The sequence below is a fragment of the Felis catus genome, chromosome A1 (genome assembly GCF_018350175.1).
Source record: "Felis catus isolate Fca126 chromosome A1, F.catus_Fca126_mat1.0, whole genome shotgun sequence".
Lineage (NCBI taxonomy): Eukaryota > Metazoa > Chordata > Mammalia > Carnivora > Felidae > Felis > Felis catus.
In genome coordinates, this window is record NC_058368.1 from 64075541 (window position 1) to 64101666 (window position 26126).

Below are 26126 nucleotides of genomic sequence, written 5' to 3' on the forward strand. Positions count from 1 at the left end.
TTCTTCCCAACCCATGAAATCTGTCACTGGATTGAGGAGATGGAAATACAGCCAGTTGGACTATGGATTCTTTGCTAATGATTATATATCTTCTTTTAAGAAGATTCCTCAATGGGCAAGAATATGAAAGCATGCAGAGAAATACTTGAGTTATCTTGAGTTATCTAAAGCATATCTAAAGCATATTCCTAGCAAACTCGATAGGTAGATCCATTTAAGTGAGACAAGCTCAAACTGATTTTGCACATAAGTGCATATATAAGTTATGTGTACACACACACATATCTGTATACTCTCAATCAGCTTTCAGTTACTAAACTGTTAAGCTGAACTGAATGATCATTGTAATGTTTTTAAGAAACATGTTAACCTGGCACACAGACTGTCTTAATAAGAAGAAGAACAAACGACTTGTTCTTAATACTTCCTTACATAGCGTGTCACCTACTTTCTTCCCCATGATGTCCCCCACTAAACTGGTCTCTAAACATCTGTCCCACTCAGAGACACTAGTTGATATTGTTGTTGTAAAGGACTTCAATAAGCATTTATTTTACCTATTTTTATCCTAATGTAATTTTCATATCATAGTCCCATTGGATCAAGCAGTAGGAGTTACATGGAATATCTTTATATGACATCATAGAGTAAAGAAAGGAAAGTTGTATTTGGAAAGTGATCAAGTTGATAGTGTCCCTCAACTGACCAAGGGTCATGAATTATGTTTCAGTATAGGAGGGATGGAGTGAGGAGTTCTAAAAGTTTGTTTGCTTGTTTGTTCGTTTTGGCAGCCAACAAATGGTCACATCACATGTTTCAGGGTTCCAAAGGATCCTCATGGTGGTGCAAATGCAGGACAAGAGGAGACACTTAATTGTGCTCTAGGCCTTAAAAGGAGGCCAGAGCAGGAGTTCCAGAAGTTAAGGATATCAGGAAGGCAACCTGTGGAAGTAGGCACCCAGGGAATCCAGAAATCTCTCCTCACCCATATCCCTGAACTTCCAGGAATCTACATCCTATTCTCCTTTAGTGAAATATCACTCATGGTCACAGCAATATCAAAAAAGAATTTGGAAAGACAGTCAACATTGGCTAAATGGAAGGCCTCATAGTCATAGCATGCTTGAGATCTGAGGAGCAAGGAGGAGAGATACAAAGAGGAAACATAGTGAAAGCTAGAATGAAGGACAAGGGGCATAATGCTAACTAATTTCTTAAATTTTACTACAAAGAATTAGTAATATTTCACAGAATGTCTTCTCAACACCAATTTCACAAATGTAAATACTTGAAATTTTTCTTCTCAGTCCTTTTCCACTACAGGTAAGTCCAGAGGAGGGCAGCTGGAATTCAGTTTCCACTATCACGCTCATTCAGTCCTTTTCCAAAGGGTCCAGAAATCCTTCTTGAGTTCAGTAGGCTTCAGAGTTTTTCTTACGGCTCTGGCAATCTCAACTTAGATCTGATTCCCTCCAACCATACTCTTCCATACTCACCTGGACTTTTTTGGTGTTAGTGGACTGCATGTGCTATTATTTTAGCAACAATGATATAGTAATTTCAACTTTTAGTGTTAAATAATTATGAGTTTTATTTCCTTATCTGAAATATTTATAAGAATGTAAGAATTTCAAGTCAAATGGTCTCTAAAGTAGGGGAAAAAACCCGTATTATGCATATGTCTTTCAAAGAACAGAACTGTACTATTTGTTTTTAAAAATGAATTTACTTTGTGTCCTTCTAGAGTTTCAGCTGGATTGTCTGCTATAGTAGAGAGAGTCTATCAACAATAATCTTAATTTTCTTTCTTTTTTTTTTTGAAGATTTCAAAATTAAAATTGGCACTAATCCACCAATTCATTCTTTTCTCTTTATTGGATGAGTGCACATAGATTGCTTTATCTATATCTTAATTTTCGACATAAACTTTCAACAGAATCTTTCATGCTTCATCGCTGTGTAAGCAGATGTGATTTTTATTTTTTTCCTTTTCATTGAACAGTTACTTCATTTGAAATTTATCGCTTGATTTAATTTAACTTTTTTCGATGGTGGATACATCTGTTGCTACCTCTGTTTGGTTGTCATTTTAATGGGTTGCTAGAGGCTGTGACCAAAATAGTTATGCATTTCCCTGCCTTCCTGCTATCCCTTTATTCTTTGTTTCATGTCTATTTATTTTCAAGAAGTGGAATTGGCATATTGTCATAGATTTGCTTTTTGTCTCTCCAAAAGTCTTTTCCATAATTATTTTTATTTATACCTTTGGAAACATTTTATGATTTAATTTTACATAAAACACCCAAATTCCATTAGAACTTCTTCAGTTTCCAAAGCATACTGGCATACGTTGTTTAATAGTTATTACAAAATGATCTTTTGGGGCAATAAATTTTGATATGTAAGGACAATTCCCAAATGTAATTTAAAGGTGATAAACTAGTCTTTAATGACCTAGAATTAATGTGCATGTATTATTTTAATCTGCATAAAAGTTTAAGAAGACTATGTATTCAGGATTAGTTACATAATTTTCAAGCCTCAGTGTGAAATGAAAATTTAGGAAATTGAAATCTCTTATTTCAAAAGTTACTAAGGATTCCGAAGAGATCCTACAATAGCAGGTGCACAGGCTTTAATAAGCAGGTCACATGCCCATGAAGCCAGCCCTGAGTGTGTTTTTTTAGGCTCAACATTTGGTTTGCAAGCAAATCTTTAAATTGAGAAAACCAACACTGAAGAACATTTTTACAAGAATGTTTTAAAAGTTATATAATAATATTAGAACTGTAGAAATGAAAGACATCAAGATCACATATCCAACCTAAATTCAAAGCATGGAATTCTTACATGAACTCTCTGATATTACTTGCCTTTTGGACCTAATATTCCACCCATGGGTCCACTTTTGAATGATTCTAGATAAAATTTCTATCTTATTTTAGCCTAAAATCTAACTTTTGTAAAGTCTAAATACTGTCCCAAGTTCTTCCCTAATAAACAATTCAGATAACTATATTTTCTATTCCATTAGATAGAACCATATGAAATTGTCAATATTGAGCATTTTTTGGCCTCTAAAAAAGGTAGTTTTATGTGTTTTCACCTAAGACATAGCAGCTCACTAAATATGTGTAAGCAGGGACCATACGGCCACCATCTCCCATTACCAAACCCATATACATACCCTTTCCAAAAACCCTAGCAAGTCCTCTCTGCCTCAGACTAATCACTCTTTGACTCTTCACTATTACTCATATGAGAAAATTTCTAGACCCTTTAACATGTTGGTTGAGTGACTCTAACAGTTAGGTTTATTAATTTTCCTCTTACAGTCTGACATTCTTTATTGAAAGGAATGTGTCAAATGTGACTAAGGAATCCTTCTGATAATGTCCTATCTTCCATTTTCAAACGTGTTCTCTCCCATTAATTTTTGAATTAAAAATATAGAAGTTTCTGTGGAGAATTCTAGTTCTTCCCACTTCTGAGATCTGAGAGACATTCTTTAAATGGGCTCTCATAAACCTATTTGACATGGTGGGCAATAAACTCAATATTATCAGTATAATGATTACAGTGTTGAGTTCTATTGAGTTCTCTTAACTTCTGTTAAGTTCGTGTATACCATCAAAAAGCAAATCAGTAAAAAAAAAAAATTCTGTTACAGACCATGGTCTAAATATGTAATTTTCTGATGATATCAACTGAGACAAAAATAACATTGATGTGATGTAGAGCATTAGATCTGCTAAAGATTTCTACCAGTAAGTTTTATTTGGAAGTCCAACACGAAAAAACTCTACCTGACATGGAGCTGTTCTCTTCATTTGAGCTCTATATTAATCCCACTGTGTTGGCCCCAATACCCCTTCCCACATCTCCCCCCACAAAAAAAAAAAAAAAACAAAACTAAAAAAAGCAAAACAAAATGCATTAAATCTGAATTCTCGGTGGCTTAAGTGAATCATTGTTTATTTGTTGCTCATGTAAATATCAACATTGGTCAGGCTACCCTCTTCCATCTGTAAACTCTAGCACTCATGACAAAAAACTTTGAGGCAGAAGAAGAGAGAGTATAGAAGTGAGGTAGGGATTTTTTCCAGCCTCAGTCCCAATGGGGTACATGTCACTTTAATGCATAGTCTGTTTGTCAGATATTTTCACATGATCCCAACATAACTGGAAGTCCTTGAAATATGTGGAAGTGCACGAATATTTGGTGAGCATGAAATGCCTGTCATGGACTCTCTTCTGCTTTCTCAGATGCCCCCTGACTCTTCTCCACAGGAACTCTGAATGCTGTACATAGCTTGATATAAAAACACTGATCTCAAGGGATGGTGTCCCTATGCTGCAAGCAGTTCTCAAGGAAATATTATTCCCTGATACCAAACTTTCCTTAAGATATTGGCTGTAAAGAATCCACTGTTTTATTTTTTGAAAGAGAGTGGAATACAAAAATTTTGTGTAACAACAAAATGAGAGAGTTGTGTCCTTTGACACATTGCCTAGTGTGAGGGAGGGATGATCTCTTTTTGAAAGTTGGGTCTTTCAAGGATATGACTGAATGGATGGCAGACTCAGGAGAAACATGAGCATGTTCAAGATTTACTCTGAAAGATTTCTGGGTCTTCTCTAATGAAGGAGTATGTCCAGAAAAGTTAAGACCTCAAGAGCAGAGATAGTGCCCTATTCAGCTTTGACTCTTTCACATGTTGTCCTGAATCTGACACCTCCTGTGTTTTAAACTAAGTTTGGTTCACTTGAAACAAAATCTTCAGCTGCCTGGTTGAAAGTTTCAGAAAAGGCCCCCAAACTCAACACTTCCAGAATTTGTCCCTTTTCTCTGAATCTCGTTCTTCCTTCGGCATTTCCAGTTTTTATTACAGATGACACAATCATTTGGGCTTAACATTTTGGAGCCTCTGTTGGGTTGTGCATATTCTTTTGTCTTTCAGTAATCATATGGCAAGGATTGTTGCTTCTGATTTATGCTTTTCTCTCAATTTTATATCTGCAAACTAAGCCATTCACATAGTAACTCACAACTCACCTTTTATAATGGTCTCCTAGCCTCCAAACTCTTCTCTTCCAACTGATAGGTCGGCTAGAACTGTGTCTTCTTAAAGCAGACTTTAGACCACATTTCTCTAAGTAAGTTCCTGTAATACCCAAAATAAAAGTTTTTAGTAGATGCTGCCCATGGGGAAACAGAGATGGAAATTTGTTTAGTAAATAACTTCATAAAATTTAGGTTAAATACAGTTGGGTAGAGTTTGCTTTTTTGCATTGCTATGTTAATATATACCAGAAATCTCTAAAAATGCTTTGCATATGCAGAACTTCTATAATATATTTAACAAAAGAATCAATTTTCTTAGAAGTATTCTTTCAGAGTTACATTGACCAAACTTTCAGAGATTCCTCGTTATCAATGGAATCACGTCCAGGCTTAGAGGACTTTTCTATTCTGTTCTGTCATCATTTCTTCACAGGTCCTTTTTGCTCAGACCTGTTTGCTGCACTCAACTTGTGTATCTTCTATTCTATGTTTTGGTTCTTACTGTTGGTTTCATGTGGAATCTCCTGCAACCCACTTCACAGTTTGTCTTTTGAAAATCTGAAACTTGGGGCTTCTGGGTGGCTCAGTTGGTTAAGTGTCCAACTTTTGGTTTTTGCTCATATCATGATCTCACAGTTTGGGAGTTCGAGCCCCACATTGGGCTTTGCACTGATAGCTCGGAACCTGCTTAAGATTCTTTCTCTCTTCCTCTCCCTCTGCCTCTCCCCTGCTTGCTCTCTCTCTCTCTTTCAAAATAAATAAAAAAAAAATCTAAAATTCATTTCTCATGAATAAATCATCCCCTTCTCTGCTGATTTATTGAAACCTCCCTGTCCTTACATATCCTAGTCAGAAGTAATATCTACAAAGAGTGTTTCCATGTAAGAGTTCTACTTTAATGGAATATTTACCATGTATGCAATAAATTACCAGGTATTTACATGCGGCATTTTAATCATCTCATTCATTTATATAAGAAATATGAATCAACCCATTGTATGGATTGAAAAATACTGAGACATACACAGTTAATGCCATGTATGCAAGTTTTCTTAGCTATTAGCTAGGGAAGCTGCAATTTAAAGGATATAGAAATACCGCCTAAACTTCCTTGAGTTGTTTACACTATATTCCATATCACTTTGTGTTTATTTCTTTTGTAGCTCCTAATGGGTTCTACCATGTATCACAGTAATTTATAGCTAGAGGCCATTCCCATTATAATGCAAGCTATATGAAGACAGATACTATGTCTCATTAGACGTATAACTATAATTGTTGTTACATAGCTGAATACATAGTAATTTGAATTTGGTTAATTCTGTTATATTAACTGCCCTATTTGCTTCTGTATGATGTACCATTTTTTTCATGTTAAAATATCTCTGGGAACAAGGTTATATTATGTCACTAGTTGTATCTATGGCCTCCCAAATGCCTGTATTGGGCTTCCCATAGACTCTCTTCTTGACACTCTTGCTCTAGGGATAAGCTTTAGGATTTCAAGTTTATGAAGGAATTTATTTTAAAAACTAACAAAAATCACCTCCCAGCCTATGTCAGTTTACCAACAAGTAGGAGATTTTCTAGGTCTGTACCAAAGTGAACAAAATCAGACAGAGGTTATAGGAGAGGTCAGCAGTAATCCAGAGGCAGAACTTTAAAAATAGTTAATTGAAGGCATTTTTACATGTGCCTTGCTCTGGGAGCAGAAGTTAGTACTATAAAGAATGGGTTAGGTATCAAGAAAGGCTCAAAAGTACTTTTCTTTTGTAGGCTCAGGCATGACCCTGAGCAGTTATGCATTGCAGATTGCTCTCTCAATTATCATCTTGAGAGTAATATTTGCTTTTAAATACATATTTTAATGTAACTGTATTCTGTGACTGATGTTCACTGTCTGAGAGTCACTGAAAATAGGAGTGCTTCATTTTTATCTTAAAAACTGGGTGTCTTCCAAGGTCAAACTTGGGATTTAAGTTTTATTTCAAAACAGACTAGATGGCAGCTGAGGAATTTACACTGGGCAAGCACTATCCCCTTTTTGGTCCATAAACACTAAGGGTGTCCAAGAAATGATTTAGGTTATTAAATGATGTGCTTGATCCTCTTCACTCACTAGGAAAAATAAGGATCGAATGTTGAGAGGCTGCATATTCCTTGTAGAAGAATACACTATCCCTCAACTCCTTAAAGTTTCAGGATCACATGTCACTTCAAGCTGCTATCAGGGGCACTATTCCAGAAGCCACCACTGTTGACCAGAGGTCTATAAGGTTCTTGTCTCCAGACAATTTATGGAAATTCTTGAGAAATGTATCAGTGGATTAAATTCTGTTCTTCTTACTGCCTTTAACTCATCACAGTGATCTTGGCAATAGAAGAGTACTTCATTCTGTAGGGCAACTTTTGTCATCTCCAATCAGACTTTTCTAGAATAATGTTACTCTGCGTTTGTGCCTTTGTCCCAAGTAAAAACACAGGCTTTTCTCTTAGTTCCTCAAAGCAGATTTAATGCCATCTCTAATATTGGTGTTATATTCTCCAGGGTTTAACTACACCCATGGGAATACTTTAGATGATGTCTTCCAATTCCCATTCCAAAGAATAAAGGTATTAAGGTCATCCTCTTCTATAGTTACAATAACCTGTACAAAAGCAACTTTAAGCACTAAAATAATAGTTACCTTTTCTGTTATTAGCCAGAGAGGATTATCACCTCCCTGTCTCAAATCTTTTCATTTTAGGACGAGATGGTCATTTACCCTTCTTCATTCAAAAGTCTCATTGATGTGTATTTTTCCCAAAGAAACAAATTGTCACCTCTTCCCATCAGATTAATTCATTTTATCAAGAAAAAATATATTTTACTCTTCTTTGACAAGGATTGTTGAAAATTCAGTGTAGGAGGAGTGATGGATAGGAATCAAGTAATAACACATATGATTACAGCTAGGTTGTGTATTATGATGAAAGGGGACATGGTATTATAAGGTGCTAGCCCTCACTGAGGAAGTCATCTGGCCTGAAAAATAAGTAGTGGTTTATTAGGCAAAAAATAAAGTGGCATAGAATGAAAGCACCAAAAAAAAAGGGGGGGGGAGAGAAGGAGAGGGAGAAGGAGAGAGAGAGACAGTAAGTGCACATAGTGTGTGGTAAGTGTGGGGCAATAATGACTGAGGGCAAAGCAGTGTGAAATGAGCTCAGAGCACATGGTGAGGAATGGGCAGGATGGTAGTGGAAGCAGGCGGGAGTGGAGCCACACAGGGCCTGGTAGTAGATGATAAATGGCTTATGTGTATCGAAGAATAAAAGTCATACGAGGTTTTTTTGTTTGTTTTTTCAATATCTGAAGTTTATTGTCTCATACGCGGTTTTAAGTTGAGGCATATGTTAACTAGATTTGAATTGGAAAAAAAAAAAACAGCAGGCAGTAGGTAGAGTAGATTACATGGAAGCTAAGGAAACCTGAGAATTTAGTGGATTCTGGCAGCCATTGTAACAGTATGATGGACTGGCAGCCATTCATAACAGTACTGTGGAGTAGGATAGCGGCGGGGGGGTGGGGTGGGTTGTGGACAGAGATAGGTGGTCATGAAAGCCATGTCAGAGATAAACTTGTCTAAATTGACCATTTGGTCCTGAGAAGGGTGGGATGGTGTGACAGGTGTAGCTCCTAGGTATTTGGCCTACCAACTAGAATGATGGTGGTAGAGTTTTCCAAAATACAAATCAATGGAACAAAACTAATACATGAAAAGGAGCATTCGTTTACTTTAAAAAAAATTTTGTTAACGTTTATTTATTTTTGAGAGACAGAGCGTGAGTGTGGGAGGGGCAGAGAGAGAGGGAGACATAGAATCCAAAGCAGCCTCCAGGCTCTGAGCTGTCAGCAAAGAGCCTGACACGGGGCTCAAATCCATGAACTGTGAGATTGTGACCTGAGCCGAAGTCAGATGCTTAACCGACTGAGCCACCCACGTGCCCCATGTTTACTGTTGACTATGTGAAGTTTGGAAAGGTTTTTAGAGTTGGCATCAAGTAGAAAATTGATTTTGCTTGTTTAAGTTTCAAAGGATACATCTGAGTTAGAGATACAGACTGTCATTATCAACCTATGTAGATACTAGATTTCATAGTTGTGGATAAAATTTCCAAAGAAATAACATGAAGTGTAGGACTGAGTGCTGAGGAAGAAACCCAACATGTAATATGGCTAACTAGAGAAGGATAAGCCTCCGCAGAGAAGCAGAAACATCAACCAAAGATTCAAAGTGAATTTAGAATTTCTCTGCCAGAAAAAAAGAAAGAACAAAAAATGGTCTGACTCATCTATCTGTCTACTTATCAATCTATCTAAGCAAATATTCATGTCATGACCACAGTGTTCCATGTACTGTTCTAAATACTTGGCAAACGTTATGTTACTTCATTTGAAGTAACAGTCTCCCTATTTCCTACCCCTGTCTTTCCCTCCCTATGCCAAAAGATTTTAGTCATCTAGGTATAGAAGTTTTAAATGTAATGGAAATTATATTAACTAGGATTTTCAGACCAGTATAATAAACAATATTCACATCTCTGTGGCTTATCATTATGTTTATGTCTCACTATAATATTCATTAAAAGTAGCTCATAGGGGTTTGCACTGAAGAGCCACGCAGGATGTAGGCTTCTTCTCTCCATGGCACATGGCTCCCCCTTCTCATGTTGATGGAATTCTTTCCATTCAGATATCGCGTAGGGAATGGGCAAGCTTTTTAAAAAAATTTTTTTCATGTTTATTTATTTTTGAGAGAAACAGAGAGACAGAGCACGAGTAGGGGAGGGGCAGAGAGAGAGGGTGACATAGAATCTGAAGCAGGCTCTAGGCTCTGAGCTATCAGCAGAGCCCAATGTGGGGCTCAAACCCACGAACCACAAGGTGATGGCCTGAGCCAAAGTCACACACTAAACCAGTTGAGCCACTCAGGTGCCCCTGGAATAGGCGAGCTTACTCACACAGAAGGTTTTAGTGGGATCAGTTTGGAAGTTACCTTCAGCAATTCTCCCCATTTCCCATTAACTAAAACTCAACAACATGGTTACTTAACTTCAAAGGAGGCTGGGAAAAGTGGTCTGACTATGTGTCTAGGAGGGAAAAATAGGTTTTAAAGTTCACAAAACATTATTTTTTTGCCACAGAAATCTAGCCAAAGTTGAAAAACCCTGTAACGAAAGTGTGTTTACTTATTTTTATTTTTCTTAAACCATGCAGCCTTATTACAGAAATCAGTTCATCACATAAGGGGATGCACCCAGCATGTTCCATTGTCTATAGAAAATAGAAAACAAATATTCATCTCATTACTCTAGGACTTTCTTGGATCCAGGATCTCAAATAATACCATAGATGTCTCTCCTCTAATTGGCCCAGGTTTCTTAGAAATGAGACAGAAGGAAGAGAAACACATTTAAGTCATGGAAGTCAATTTATTTGGAAATCTGCATGCTGTCCTTATGGGGCCTTGGGAGCCATCTACTCAGCAGCCTGGGGATGAATCCATTGCAACTTTGACATTTTCCAAGCCAATAGTCCATTCTACCCTGCCTACCACCAGGACTCTCAAAATTATGCAAATTCAACCACTAGAAGCAAGAGCATCTTCTCTACTGCTGATAACTTATGTGCTAAGCACAGTAGTAGACAACTGCACCACACAGTGTTTCATTAAGCAGATGTGAATGCATTCTGGCTTATCCGTTGCTCATGTATCCACAACAAAACCAACACAATACATCTTATCTTCCCTTAACTAAATTACAAATTTTTGGTTATCACTGCTTCTCCATGATTATGACCCTTACCAAACTTGGACAGTTGGGTCAACAATCATGTGACAACCCCATCAACTAAAGGTGATCCATTGGTTTGGGAGTCCCTCTTTCTCCTAAATTATTTTCATTCAAATATCTTTACTTTGATTAACATAATACATTTTGCTTGATGAGAGTGAAAAAGTAGTGCAAGTAAATTTTTTCAAAATGTTAAAATATTTTGAAAAATAAAGATCTATCTTTATGTGAAGTTTATTATTAGATTTAGCTCTGTTTCTACAGAAGATCAAGTTCAGAAAGGGGCAAACAAGTCAAAATCTATGGCACAACGTTGAAATCCTCACAGGTAAATGCCTTAATATTGATTTTTTGTTTGGGTTTGAAGATCTGTCATGAAGATCTATTGACTTCTGTGGCTTGTGATGAAGATTACAGATACTTTTTCTAGATTGTATTTCTCCACACAAGGTTTTACAAAAATATTGCTGGCCTTGTTTTGAAAGATACATTAGGAGACAGAAAGTATATTTTCTAAGACTTGATATACAGAAACAGGTTCAGTTACTGACTTTGTTTTTAAATTGTATGTAGGTTTATTTAGACTCAACAAGAGAAACAAATGTAAGTGGAAGTTAGAAAGATAAATCTGGGGGCAAGGGTGGGTAGCCGTTACTCGGAAGACCTAGGGCATTGTGTTATCCAGGCAACCCCAGAGTCTAAGCACCTTCCTCTCTTATACAGTATGAGTGGATGAAGACACATCAGTACTTAGCCATAATCCAACTCCATTACATTGGCTATATATCTGACACTTATTTGGGGTTATTTTATGAACTGAGAATCCTTGAGACCACTTTGAAATACAGTGAGAATCTTTGGAAACATCTGGAGCAAGTTCAGTCTGGATTTCGCAGCAGCCCAGGGCTTAGGATCTATACTAAGTGCCTTCCAGCTAAGGGTTCTAGTGATATGGTGCCAGTTTACAGAATAGGGGTCATGGCCATTGCCTTCTGGTCAATGTTAAAGGAGTATCGTGTACATAGAAGGTTCAGGGTTGGAAAGAAAATACGTAAGCATTTCAGTTCTTTTTTTTTTTTAAAGAAAGGCACTTAATCTTTCCAGAGTATATTTTGTCTGTTTATGTAATACTTGCCTCTTAATCCTTCAGTTTGCTATAAAAAATTGACTATTGTAAACATGTAAAATGTTCAAATAACATTTAAATAATTTAATATTGCTATGCAGTGCATTGACCAAAAAATGAAAGATGCTTAAAAATTACACAAAGTACCTTTGCAATGCAAGTTTCCAGTGTTCCGATCAATGATTAAAAAGAATATTACTCTACTCAGTTTTCAATTTGTTATAAATATATAAATACACAAAAATGTAGTGCCTGTAGTAATTGAACTCTGAATTTTATGTAAATGTTTACTTATTTATTTCAAGAGAGAGAAAGAGAGCGAGCAGGGAGGGGCATAGAGAGAAACCCAACCAGGCTCCACGCTCACTGTGGAGCCTGACAGGGAGCTTGATCTCACAACCATGAGATCGTAACCTGAGCCAAAATCAAGAGTTGGACGCTTAACTGAGCCACACAGGTGCCCCTGAACTCTGAATTTTTTAAATGACTGTCACCATTAGATGCTACATTTTAGGAATTAAGTAAAAGTGTAACTAGGTTACGTTTTAAAAAGACATTAACTGTAATCTAGTTACATTTTTACTTAGGTTAGAAAAACCCCTTATTTTTGTCCTTGCCCTTCTGGTAATGTTTACCAATAAATATCTCCATGATTATTCTTGATGGAAACTTAGAAAGTTGCTTCAAACAATAAAAATGTAAAAATAGTATCTTAGTGGAGAAACCTGGTAGGCACCACTTTAATTAAGTGATCAAGGTTAGTATCATTAGTGTAAGTCATGTTGATACCCTGTACCTTTTGATATGATGCAATGATATTGTTATTATGTGTTATTCTTACCCTGAACCCATAATTCTAGTCTAATCATGAAATCAATTACACAAACTCAAATTGCAGAAAATTCTACAAAATCTGGATCATTTCCATTACTCACCAAAACTATCAAAATCGTAAAACAAAAAAAGATATAAGGACTAAACGCAATGCATTATCCTGGGTTTGCATTAAATCCTAGATAAATAAAGGACTGTAGTGGAAAAATGGTGAAATTTGAGTGAAGTCTGTAGGTTGGTCAATAGTATGACACTAATATTAAATTCTCAGTTTGGTCAAATATACTGCAGTTATATATAAAATGTTAATATTGACATATGGGATGTATGGGATCTTGTACATCTTTGCAATTTTTAAATTAAGTTTTTTATTTTAATTCCAAATACAGTTAACGTACAGTGTTATGTTTCAGGTGTACAATACAGTGACTTACTAATTCTGTATATCATTATTATTCCAATACAAAAAAAAAAAAAAGAAATTCTATTAAGGAATGCTTCTATCTCATAGAGAAGAAATTTGCCCATGTTCATCTTTTATGCAGACTACCTTGCGATTTTATCTACATACATCTGGCTATGATTCTAACAGTGAATTAAGAAACCACAGTGTTTATGGACTAGAGACTACTTGAGAAGTAACTTATTTTAACTCTCTACATACAAAGAAGCCAAGACTCAGAAAAGATGTTTCACTTACTCTGAGTGTATTGGTCAGTTCACGAGATGGTCAAAGCCAGAGGTCAGACCTCTGGGTTGAATTCTCTTTCTGTCATATATAATACCAATGAGTGAATCTGTGTGCCAGAGACCACTGCATAACTTGCCAATATTAATTATTTTCATTCCCTAAACAAACCTTTGAGTTAGCTATTTTTCATTGTTCCTGGCATAGGGTCATTCATATTCATTTTTTTAATTAATTTTTTTAATGTTGATTTATTTTTGAGAGAGACAGAGACAGAACGTGAGTGGGTTAGGGGCAGAGAGAGAGGGAGACACAGAATCTGAAGCAGGTTCCAGGCTTTGAGCAGTCAGCACAGAGCCCAACGTGGGGCTCGGGCTCGTGAGCTGTGAGATCATGACCTGAGCTGAAGTTGGATGCTCAACTGACTGAGCCACCCAGGTGACCCCATGTTTGTTATTTTTAACATGAGTTTAGGCAAGCAAATGACCTTATTGGATTTCCACTTAAAATTTTTTTCTCTGAGATTTTAAAGGGCCCATTGGTTTGAGGGGGAAGTGAGATTAGAGACAGAGGCTCTTTCAAAGACTCCAGCCGAAGAAACCCATGGTGTGTGAGGGCATTAAGCAGGGCTTTGTCACTGGAGCTGAAAAGGGGGTTGATGGAGATATAGATGACAGAAATTAGTGATTTATGGGACACATAAGGTAAGGAAGCCAGAAATGCTCCACCTATGAAATCAGAAATTCTCAACCTCTCTTTTCTCATTATAGCCTTTCACCCTACTTGTTCTGCTACATCTGATTTTTGGTCCTATTTATACCTCCCATTGCTGAATGCTCATACGGCCTCATATTGTTTCTTTATCCATTCAGTCTAGATGCCATTGTCTGTCACTCATCAATTGTTGGCAACATTTTCAGTTCCACTATCCTGTTGGTTCCCACCTGACAAACCCTTCTGGATTAATACAACCATCTAAACCTGGGATGCTGAGAAGTCCTGGAGATAATCATGAAGCGATGCAAATTGGAGCTGATATAAATGTTTGCATCCCATGTCTTTTTCTCTCTTCTTCGCGTAAGAACACTAAATGGGCCCCTCTTCTCTGGGGCCAATTCATCCATCTCCACATGGACTCACCTTATGCATTAACTGTTACTTGCCGTCAACATTTTTTTATACTGGACTTTTGTTTTATTTTTTCTTTTTGGACGCGTTACAGTCTCTCATGCCCTAATGCAGTCTTCCCTCAGCTCTTCATTTCCCTTCAGTTGCAAGCCTGCCTCCGTCTTCTCCCTCCAGCCAAGCTGTTGAATCACCTTGGTTATGATATTTTCTTTCAAGATTACGTCCTAGGTCCTCTCTCTTCTCAGTCTATTTGGCATTTCTGGATAACATTCTCCTCCCTGTGGCCTCCCAGATGGATTGAGAACTTTACATGTCTACACTGGTGCCTCAGAAGGATGAGTGTAGCCACTATAGAATTCTCACATTCCCTTCAATGTCAGTGTGTGGGGAGGGTTTATGTTTATCCAGGTTTCTGTCTAGTGTCCAGTGCCTGGCTCAGAGTGGGAACTTGATATATGTTTCCTGAATCACTTGACTAAAGAAAATAAATAAATTTCAGTGCTAAAGCCCAAGAGTCGTATTCATTTGCAATTTGATTGACAACAGACGTGATTTGCATGCATATATTCTAGAACATCTACTTGGTAAAGCAAGGCAAAGTTATATTCTTAATCTCATTTGGGTGTGTTTTCAACTTCCTCTTTCCTATGAAGATTGATTTCATTATGCACCTGACTTTTCAAAACACCCTTCTACTCAGAATACTGTCACTATTCTAAAATTTGGTCTCTACCTTTAATTTCAAAACAGACTTAATTCTTATATATCTTTACTTGCTCCCTCTCTTGCCATAGTCATTTTATCATTTAACTTGGTGCAAACAGTCCATCAGGTTTCTAACAAGAGAACAATGACACAAAAAAATGGAAATCTATACCAAGAACGGGTCCTATATCAACCCTTTCTGATTAATTCTCCCTTTCTTCTCAACATCTAACTCATCCTGACTGAATCAATCAAAAAGCTATTACTTTCATACTTGGAAGTGTTGCTTTCAAAATCAATAAAAACACAGTTCATTTTTAATATGCAATATATTACAAAAGTGAAAATTCCCATTTACTTGAGGTGGAAATTTATGAAAAAAATGTATGGTTGTTGGAAATCTTGTTGGCTGTATGTATATGTGTATATATTTTTCTTCATCACAGGCTGTGTATTTCATTTCACTTAAGATTTTCATCACTATTAACTTTTTGTATGTATATATGTGTGTACATGACATGATTTAAAAGAAACTGTGGTTTGCTTTATGGTGAATTGTTGCTCACAACTATGCATCTGAATCATAGGCACAGAATGAATCAGCATCTTCTTTAAAGCTGTGGCCACAATAGATAATTCTATATTTAAAACTTGCATGACCCATCCACAGAAACCTCTGCCAGAAAGTGTGTGAAATTCTTCATGGGGACATTGAAAACAGCTGCATAATTGATAATCATATCATTCACTAATAAGGAACAAGAATCTCTGGCTTCTATTTGAGAACAATTGGATTGTCCATCTGTATTTAGGAATATTTATTTCCTTTTTTTTAAGTATCTATTTTGAGAGAGACTGAGAGCATGAGCAGGGGAGGGAGGGAGGGAGGGAGAGAGAGAGGGGGAGAGGGAGAGAGAGAGAGAGAGAGAGAGAGAGAGAGAGAGAGAGAATCCCAACAAACAGGCTCCACACTGTCAATGCAGAGCCCAATGTGGGCCTTGATCCCACTAACCATGAGCTTGCAATCAAGAGTAGGATGCTTAACAGACTGAGCCACCCAAGCACCCCTAGGAATATCTATTTTCTGATATGCATCACTAACCATTCATCTGTACTTCATTAGTAATTATGTATGTTTATAATAAAGACCATGACTGAAGTCAATTTACATGTAAGATTCTTTTATCCTTTGTTATTTATTTCACTTGTGAATGTGTAATCTGGCATGAGATTATACAATCATTTTTATAACAGATTACTTGCTTAACAGAAAACCTTAACATCAGATAATGTCAGTATCATGAGCATTATATTATGTGATATAATTTATTAATTTGATATGTAGTATATTTATTATTATATTACTGTAACTTTTTTTTTTACTGGCTATCCATGAACTTTCTGTATTCTTTCTGTGAATATGATCACATAGTCATGGGAGAAAACTTTTTAGATCATAAGAAGTTGACAGTTTTCAATGTAGTATGTGTGCTCAGTATAAGATAGAATTGGATTTGGTATAAGGGTGATGGATGAAGTTTTACTGAGTGATGGATAAGTGCTCATTCTGTTAATGGCATTCCATCTATCAGCTACTTTTAATATGGTTGATCACAAGATGTTGCTGACTCAATTTTTGTGGATTAACTGAGGTGAAAGTGATACCTGTTTGAAGTTTCACTAACACAAAATTTCTCCTCTTGGGAGTAGGATGGATTATATTATCTGTCGAGATGCTTGTCCATGTGAGTTCTTTACTGTCAACTTTCTTGTTCTCTCAACCATATCTCTTCTGTATTAGCTGAAATAGAGCTTTATGTTGTGAAATGATTTTTCCCATGTCATGGAAAATTTATGTCTCCAAATCTGCATTCTTCCCACAAGTTACAAGTGGGAAATAACTTAAAAAAAAAAAAAAAAGGTGTTTTTCTGGCTCTCTATGTAGAGTAAGCTCCCTATAGCCCGTCCTTCACATTGATTTCAACTACAACACACAACTAACTGAGGTCTCTGAAAAGTAAACAAAAGTGGGAGAATTATGAAATGTAGTCAGAAATTGGAGAGGCAGCCTTTACTGGTGTTTCTTGTTGTTTTTTTCTCAATCAAAAGACAGAACAGAACAAAACAACAAAGAAACACTCAAGGAAAATGTTATGAGGGAAAGAGCAAAATAACAAGAAACAGATTAGAATTAGCAGGAAAAGAATAAACAAACAATTAAATTTAAATAACCAAATTTTAAAAAGGAATAAAAACACAAGCAAGGAACAGAGTATAAACAGACTATAAAAATAGTCTGATAATTCATTTATTTGCATTTGCTGTGTTTATATCTATTGACTCTTCCTCAAAATTTTTTGATCTCTTTTTTGGCATATTTTTTGGCATACTATTAAATTGAGTATTGCTTTATAATATTATTAGAAAGTATTTTTAAAAATAAATGATCATTTATTTTTGTTGATAGTGCAGATACATTTTTCTAGTCATTACTTTTACAATTTTACTGTTATCTAAAATTTCCACCATTTCTTTTTTTAGAATTTATTTGTTTAATTATTTTGAGAGGGAGAGAGAGCAAGCATGAGTGAGAGAGGGGCAGAGGGAGAGCGAGAGAAAGAATCCTAAGCAGGCTCTGCTCTGTCACCGCAGAATCTGACACAGGGCTGGAACTCATGAACCCTGAGATCGTGACCTGAGATGAAATCAAGAGTTGGACGCTTAGCAGACTGGGCCAGCCAGGCATCCTTCCCCATTCTTTAGACAATATCTAATGGCTTCTCACCATGAGTGGCAAAAAAATTAGGCTAGGTACTATTTCTTAGTTTCTCTATGACTCTTGCTGTGTTCAGTTTTTGTAATTGGACATTTATTAATACTTTCTTTTGTACAGTTTAATATGTTTATACCATTAGGGGTGAATCGTGTGCTTTAAAAATACTCTATTACTCTCAGCTATAATATATGAGACAACCAGGGAGCTCATTTCACTTTCTACATTCTTGTGTGAGTATGTGCTCTCTCTCTTTCTCTTTCCTTCCCTCCCTCCCCCTTTCTCTCTCTCTCCTTAATGCTTAAAGTTGGGTCATTTGTACATTGTCAGAACTGTCAATAAGTGGTTTTATGTTTTCCACACCGTCCCCCCCCTTTTTTAACGTTTATTCATTTTTGAGAGACAGAGACAGAGAGAGACAGAGCATGAGTGGGGAAGGGGCAGAGAGAGAGGGAGACACAGAATCTGAAGCAGGGTCCAGGCTCTGAGCCGTCAGCACAGAGCCCAACGTGGGACTCGAACTCATGAACTGTGAGATCATGACCTGAGCCGAAGTCAGACGCTCAACTGACTGAGCCACCCAGGAGCCCCTCCATTTCCCCCTTAAATCTACAGATGAATGCATTCCACACTCACTTCTATTCTTCATGACAGTATTTCTCCTAATCAGCATTAAGTTGGCTGAGTGTCTTCTCCAGAAGATTCCTCAAGAAGATTGTTGGGGAGTGGAAATTTTTAATTTATCCTTCAGCATTCTTCTGGCTTGTCTAAAAATTAACTTGACACGAGACAGATTAACAGGAGAAAATCACATTTAATTAGATATGTATGGGGAATCTGCATAAACCTAAGAGATTTCCAAGACAGGCAAAATGAGGTATATATATCATCCTCAACTAAGGAGCAGGGGATAGAGGTCTGCATCTTTAAAGGGAAGAAAGGCAGTTCACAAGAAGAATGGAAGGAGTAAATGCTTGGCAAACAAGTATTTGCTGGGCAATGCAGAAATGTTGGGGCATAGAGAGGACTTTGATCGAATAGGGCTTGCTAATAAATTCCTTCCTGTCAACCACACCTAATTCACTGTAGTCATGTATGGTGATCATTCCCTCTCCAGAAAAGGTCCTGTATCTAAATGCTTTTTGGCAATTAGCAGAGAGAACAAAAAGAAAAACTGGAGTCTTATGTGTCTTAAAAAGAATCAGATGGAAATAATCTACATGCAAAGAGATACATTTGGGGTGCCATATTTTATTCCTCTATAAGGTCTTACTATAAACAATATACCCTGAATTTATGGGTGATCATAACTGTAAGCTTTATTTGTTGGTGGATATCTTGGGAGGATGAAGAAAAAGCCATTAACTTTCTTCTCTTATTAATTTGGAGATAGTTCCTCCCATATTCTGGTATCATCTTTTGCTGTGGAAAATTCTAATATTCCACTGATTTTCTTTTCTTATAAGTGTCTTGATCTTTGTATTGAACCTCCCAAACAATGCTTTCTTAATCATGAAAGTCCAATTATCATACAAGGATTTATCTTGGAGTTGAATATTCTCATAAAATGTGTAATATATAATATTTAACATAATATTTTAATATATTTAACATTTAATATAATATGAGATATATTAAATATAATGTATTTAATACCATACATAATATTTATTATATACTTTGGCCCAACATACATGTTTTTTTTCCTAATTCTAATTTCCATATTTCTGCTTCTTCAGAGGGATAAAGAAGATTCATTTTGTTTTCTTCTTTCGCTATTTATTTATGACTTTTACTCTCTTTGGGGTTCAATCTTTCTTGTTTTCTTTGTAATTTAGTTTTTTCTAAAATGATTTCATCTTTAATCCCATTTCTTCCATGAGTCCTCCTAATTTCAGTTTCACTCACTGGCTATCTCTTCCCCAAGGTCTTGTATTTTACTTCATAGTCTCCTTGTATGTTTTACACTGTTAAAATTTATGTTGGCACATATGACTGTTCATTAGAGTTTTTCATCTGTCTTATAGCAACATGTTTCTGATGATTAAGGGAGTTGACATGTTCCTTTCTTGGTTCTCAGAGTATTTTTCATGGATGCTAAGCAAATTCCTTTATTGTTCCTTATATAGGAATGTTGAATTTCCTTGACTAGCTAATAGCAAAAGTTTCTTGTAGAAAGGGGGAAACAAGTTACAGAATTTGTGCAAGCATTGTAGCTCAAGGGTTCTCTCATTGTTAGCTACAATGATAAACTATTGCCTCATGTTTGGGGTTATGACAGAGCCACTGCTGTTCTAATTCCTGGAACTCAAACTGGTTTGGAACAGTTTCTATTTCCAGCTTTATTCTCTTCTATTACCTGCTTCCCTGCCACAGGCGATACAGACTTTGTTCCTCACCCCCCCCCCCCGCCCCGCCGCCCCAAGAATGACTCACTCCATGTTAGAAGTTATATTTTTATTTGTTTTCTGAGATTTACCATTGAGCGTTTTGTTCGTTATTCTGTCTCCACTTCCCGGAGGACTCCTATCCTGTTAGCTCTTAACTCCGCTCAGCATTTTTGACACTGATTGGGACCTTCTCCTCTGGGTTCACAGATTTGCTTGTGGATTTCTAGTGATCTACCACTGCTAGATCCCTCATCCTCTCAATTATTTCTTCTACCAAAGCCTGACTTCCCTAGGGTGCTTCTTACTCAGTTCAGAACTGTTTGTGACAGCATGCTATGTGATTTGTTGGAGTTAGGGGTCTTTCTTTGTCTCATGCTCTTGCTGAAAATACTGTGTATAGTTTATATTTTTGTTTTTTCCCTTCTTGTTTCTAAGAGAAGTAAGATGATTTAGAACTAAGGTGCTACTGTGGAAATGTACAAATCTTTTGCACGTTTAGATGATAGAAATATTTAAATTTACTCCATATGCTTGCAACGCTACCTCTTTTCAGAAAATATAGCTTCTTTTCAGTTTTATTCCTTAACATGATTGTATATGAAATGCAATTTCAAAAAATAATAAATTAAAAATAATCTACATTCTTTGCAAGGAAGTACTGAAGCCCGACATCATCAGAAGATTTCTGGGGAATGTTTCATCATTTCTGAGTACTCCCCTGTATTATATAGTTGACTCAATTACCTGCATACATGCAAAATTATCCCTAACCCCTCAGATATCACATGTTTACATGGGAGGCTCGGTAAATCTAGTGAATGGACAGCAGATGTCACTGTTGAATGAAATGAGCCATTGATTCTACGAATCCCATCCTTTCTGTTCTGAAAGTATCTTTCCAGGGTCCAAATCCTGGGGTTTACTGATAAAGAAGAAAAATAAAATTAAACTCAGAACCCTGAGTCAGTTTCATAACTTGGCTTGGCACCTTAGGGCATGTGATGTGAGCCAGCTTTGCAATTAACTGAACTTCTTCATTTAAAATTAAAGCACACTTTTTCAGAGTTTACTCTTGCATGGTGGAAAATGATCTGTGATATTAGAATTCTGAATTCTTGTGTCTTACTTTGTGCACTTCTTCCCCCGCCCCTTTTTTTCCAACATGTACCTGCAGGTTTAACTGCAGTATTCCATCTGTTCACATAGTGGTTTTCAAACTGATGTGACATTGGGAATCATGGCACACGGAAGAGCCATTTAGTATTAAAATGCAGAATTGAGCAAAGGCAGAGTATTTTATTCTAGTCTATCCATCCCTTAAAATTCTCCTCCTCCTATGTTGTACTCTATAATCTTGCATATTGCAAGTGCCTATATTTCAATCCTTATTCATACTGAAGATTCAAATCTGGATATTTTCAGTTTCCAGATAGAGTATTTATTCTTTGTAAGATAAAAGAAAATCACAACATTGCCTGGATGTTTCTAAGGTATTTTGTCTCGTTGCTATGTCCACCTGCTGATCTTTGAGTAATTTCTTACTTTTTGGAACAGAAATTCATATGGACTACACCTTATGTCCAGCTAGTATACTGTCGCTAATTAATTAAGTTGGGTTTCCCCATTCAACTATTTTAATTTTGTTTTGCCATCCCTTCATAGAAGAAACAACAATGGAAGCATGACATTGTCATCTTTTCTTGTCACTTCTTGAGTGGTACGCTTACATAATTCTCGCTGCCTAATGTGCCTATATAGTGAGTGGTTGAGAGAGTGATCAAGAAAAAGTGATTATGCAAGACACAAGTCTGTCATCGGGGACTGCTGCAGTTAAAATTATTGAATGGATTTCTATCACTATTTATTTTGACCCCAATTCTGTGTTTACATTTTGCTCATTGGGAATGGGTTAGGGAGGAGTAGAATCTTCTTTCTCCCCCCATAGCACTGAGCACGATGCTTGGCCAAGAGTAGAAACTCAACAGTTATGGAACTAATGAAAGAATGATTGGGGTGATATTAAATACTTGAATTGCTTGTTCCTGACCTTACTACTTTGAGGCTCATAATATGAAAGAAACAAAAGGAAAATTTGAAAAAGAAAGTGATATTGATTAATTGAGATATTAAGGTACAGATTTACTCATTCATTGAATGAATTTTCGTTGCACATCTACTGTTTGTTAAGCACTGTTCAGGGTTGAGGATACATCAATGATTCCCTCTCTTGTGGAGCTCACAATCTGATTTGGGAAATAATCTGGTGACTATGTTTATGGTTTTGGTCTTTTTTGAAAATATAAAAAGCAATCAACTAAAGTCGTTCTCCAAAATAGATCACGTTTTTAGTATTAAAAATACTCCAGAAATTCATAAAATTTATTTTAGGGGACAAAAATCCATATAATTTGGTAATATTACCATTACTCACTTTATAATTTCTCTCTGGTGGTTAGGTGTGGGCAGACGTGATGTAATAGGTATTCCATGTGGATCCGTACTGCAACAAACTGGGTTATAAATGGAGATCTAACATATTTCACTACCAGCAAACTGAACTGCGGCACAGTCAAAGTGCATTATCTATGCTATGGCACAAATGTAGTTTTAGTATGCCTTGTTAGTATACATGTCGACTAGGTTTTGTTTTTTCCTCTTTATACAGTTATTACTATCCAGGAGAGACATATGGTATGTCAATAGTACAGCTTATTAAGGTGTTTGAGGAGGAAATATTAAGAATGTTCACCAGATGGTGTTTAGCTCCATAAGAGCACAAATTATTATCAGGTAGTTGCTACTGTCCCCTCTCCTTGATATCCATATATAACTTATAGTCCTTGTAGAAGCAACATTTAAAAAATACCAATGTATTATATTTGAAGAGTTCTTTGGATATTACTGTACATTTGTTTGGTGTTAACTGACTACTCCTATTATCTCTAACATAAAACAACCCATTTAAAGTATAAAGAAAAGGCATCTATCTCCATGTGTCTCTAGAATTCTAATTAAGGAAAAAAAAATCTGATGACACCTTCCAGTTTAACCTTGGGCTCCCATTCACATGTGTGCATTCAAAAATGAATGTTACAAATACTTTATTATTATTATAAAAATGGTTAATTCATAGCTTTATAAAAATCAACGATAAAGGAAGAAAAAGGAAAGCAAAAAATCTAAAAAAATCTACTTCAAAAAGTTACGTATAGGAACGCTCAGTAAATGAGTTGTAAAAGAAAAAAAAAATAGGGCTATGCTGTACAGTTTAAGAGGCAGCTTCGTATAAAGCAAACAACCTGAAATTATACTGAGACTAGTAGCCTGCCATAGTGTGTGGTAGGAGAAATTAATGTGGATAAAATCAATAATACCTCCATTATGTGATGGTGGACAAAGAATAATAGAAAACAAAAAAATGTTTAACACAACCACTTAAGCTATTAAGTTACATTTGTGAAAACAGAAAAGCCAGAAAAACCTTATAGCTAACTGCAGGTAGAAAAGTAACAAATCAGAGGTCAACCTAATGATATTCTTTTTTTTTTAATTAATTAATTAATTAATTTTTTAAAAAGTTTTTTATTTTTGTTTTGAGAGAGACAGAGACAGTGAAAGTCGGGGAAGAGTGTAGAGAAGGAGAGAGAATCCCAAACAGTCTCTGCACTGCCAGCACAGAGCCCAATGAGGGGCTCAAACCCACAAAACCAGGAGATCATGACCTGGGATGAAACTAAGAGTCTGATGCTTAAACAACTGAGCCACGCAGTCGACCCTATTTTATTTATTTTGAGAAAAAAAGAGAGCACACACACGATCAGTGGAGGGACAGAGAGAGAGGGAAGGAGAGAAGTGGGGGAGGAGCAGAGAGGAGAGCGAATCCCAAGCAGGCTCCCTGCGCTGCCAGCCCAGAGCCCAATGGGGCTCAGTCTCATGAACCCTGAGATCATGACCTGAGCTGAAATCAAGTCAGGTGCTCAACCGACTGAGCCACCGAGGAGCCCCAGAGGTCAACCTAATGACATTGTTAATATAAAATTAGTGTAACTGCATTGCAGGCAGTATATGTTCTTTTGGTTTAGGAAAGAAAAAGTTCATGAATTATTCTGTGATGTACATGTGCATTCTTTGCTGTACTAGATTCTCATTATAAAAATTTGACCTTGCCTTCAGATAACAGCAACCCTTTGGTTTGCCCTTTGGAGAATCTGATACCATGTGAAATGGACAGAGCTGAGGGAAGAGCCTTTGTTTAAATCACATGCTTACATGCATAGTCACTCAGTAGTAGAGTCACTTTGATTGAAAATATACAAATGCTTAATATGTCAGTATTAGCATGAACAGCCTATCTAGAGAGAAGCTCAAAAATTGGTCACAACAGGTTCAGAGTTGGGCCCCATTAATTTCATAGAAGTTGGGATTAACCAAGTCTGTAGATTTTCACTGAAACTCGTTTATGATCTGCCACTGTAACTTTCATGCTCCATTTCCCCTCACACCAGTGACACAGAACTTTTCCGTCTTTACTGAAACTGCCAAGCTTTTCCATGGATTAATGTCCTTACCATGCTATGCCTTGAGACTGGGATGAAATTCTCTGCTTTAATTATGCCAGCTCATGCGTATTTGTGCTTCAGTTTCCAAACTAAATGACCCACCTCCAATACGTCGCTTGCAAACACCAAGGAAAACATCTGTTGCTCCATCTTCTGTGCTGTCAAAGCACTTGGTTCAGGATATGAGTAACTGGCAGAATTTGGATTGGATTCCAATTCTCCAAATTACTCGATTGTATGACCTTGAACAAGTCACTAATATATTTGAGCATGAATTTCTTCCTCTATTGAATTAGAATAAGAGTACTAAACTCACAGGGTTACCAGGGTAAAATGAGATAATGTTTATAAAGTATCCAGTGAAGTATCTGAACCCACAAAGTGCTACGCAGTGTTTTGTGGTACTGATGCTAACGAATACTTTCAGTGCTTGCTGTGTGTCAGACATTCTTCCTAGTGAACTTTGTGTGTAACAACTCGTTTAATAGTTTCTGTTATCGTCTCTATTGTAAAAAATGTACACTGGAGCATAGACACTTGAAAACTTGCCCGAGGTCCCACGCCAGAAAATGGCAGAGATAGAATTTGATCCAAGGGATGTGTCTCCAAAGGCCACACTTCCCTTGCTCCCTCTCATAACTACTACCTGCCATACCATTACTCCTCCTACTACTAATAAGACTACTCACACCTGCTTCAGTAGGGTATCACATTGCTTTATACTTTATTACTTTATATGTATTGCCATACAACTAGTTTAAGAGCTCCTTGAGGGTGATTTATTTTTTTCTGGCCTTCTAGCATGCCTGGCCCATACTAACCCTCATTAAATATTTACTGAAGAGTGAATTAATGAAGTCCAATAAAGAGTAGAACATTTTAAGGTTATAAATGATCTAGAAGACTCTGTACTGATTTCTACTTTATAGACCTGTTTTATGTTGTGAATCTATAAATCACAAGCATCGCTAAAATGGACACATTTTGTATATGTGTGGATATATGTATATATGTATATTATAC

General features: G+C 36.5%; 1 protein-coding gene across 5 annotated transcripts in view; it reads left to right on the forward strand.

Moving 5' to 3' along the window:
- Window positions 1-26126, forward strand: part of GPC5 (glypican 5) — a 1421162-nt gene that overhangs the window by 490391 nt on the left and 904645 nt on the right. Inside the window, exon 7 of one of the 5 annotated variants that reach the window (XM_045055059.1) lies at window positions 14421-15645. The exons of the other annotated variants lie outside the window; for them this stretch is intronic. Coding sequence (XP_044910994.1) covers window positions 14421-15128 — 708 coding nt within the window. The 3' untranslated portion in view covers window positions 15129-15645. Of the gene's footprint in view, window positions 1-14420; window positions 15646-26126 lie in introns of those variants that run through there. 5 annotated transcript variants of the gene reach the window in all.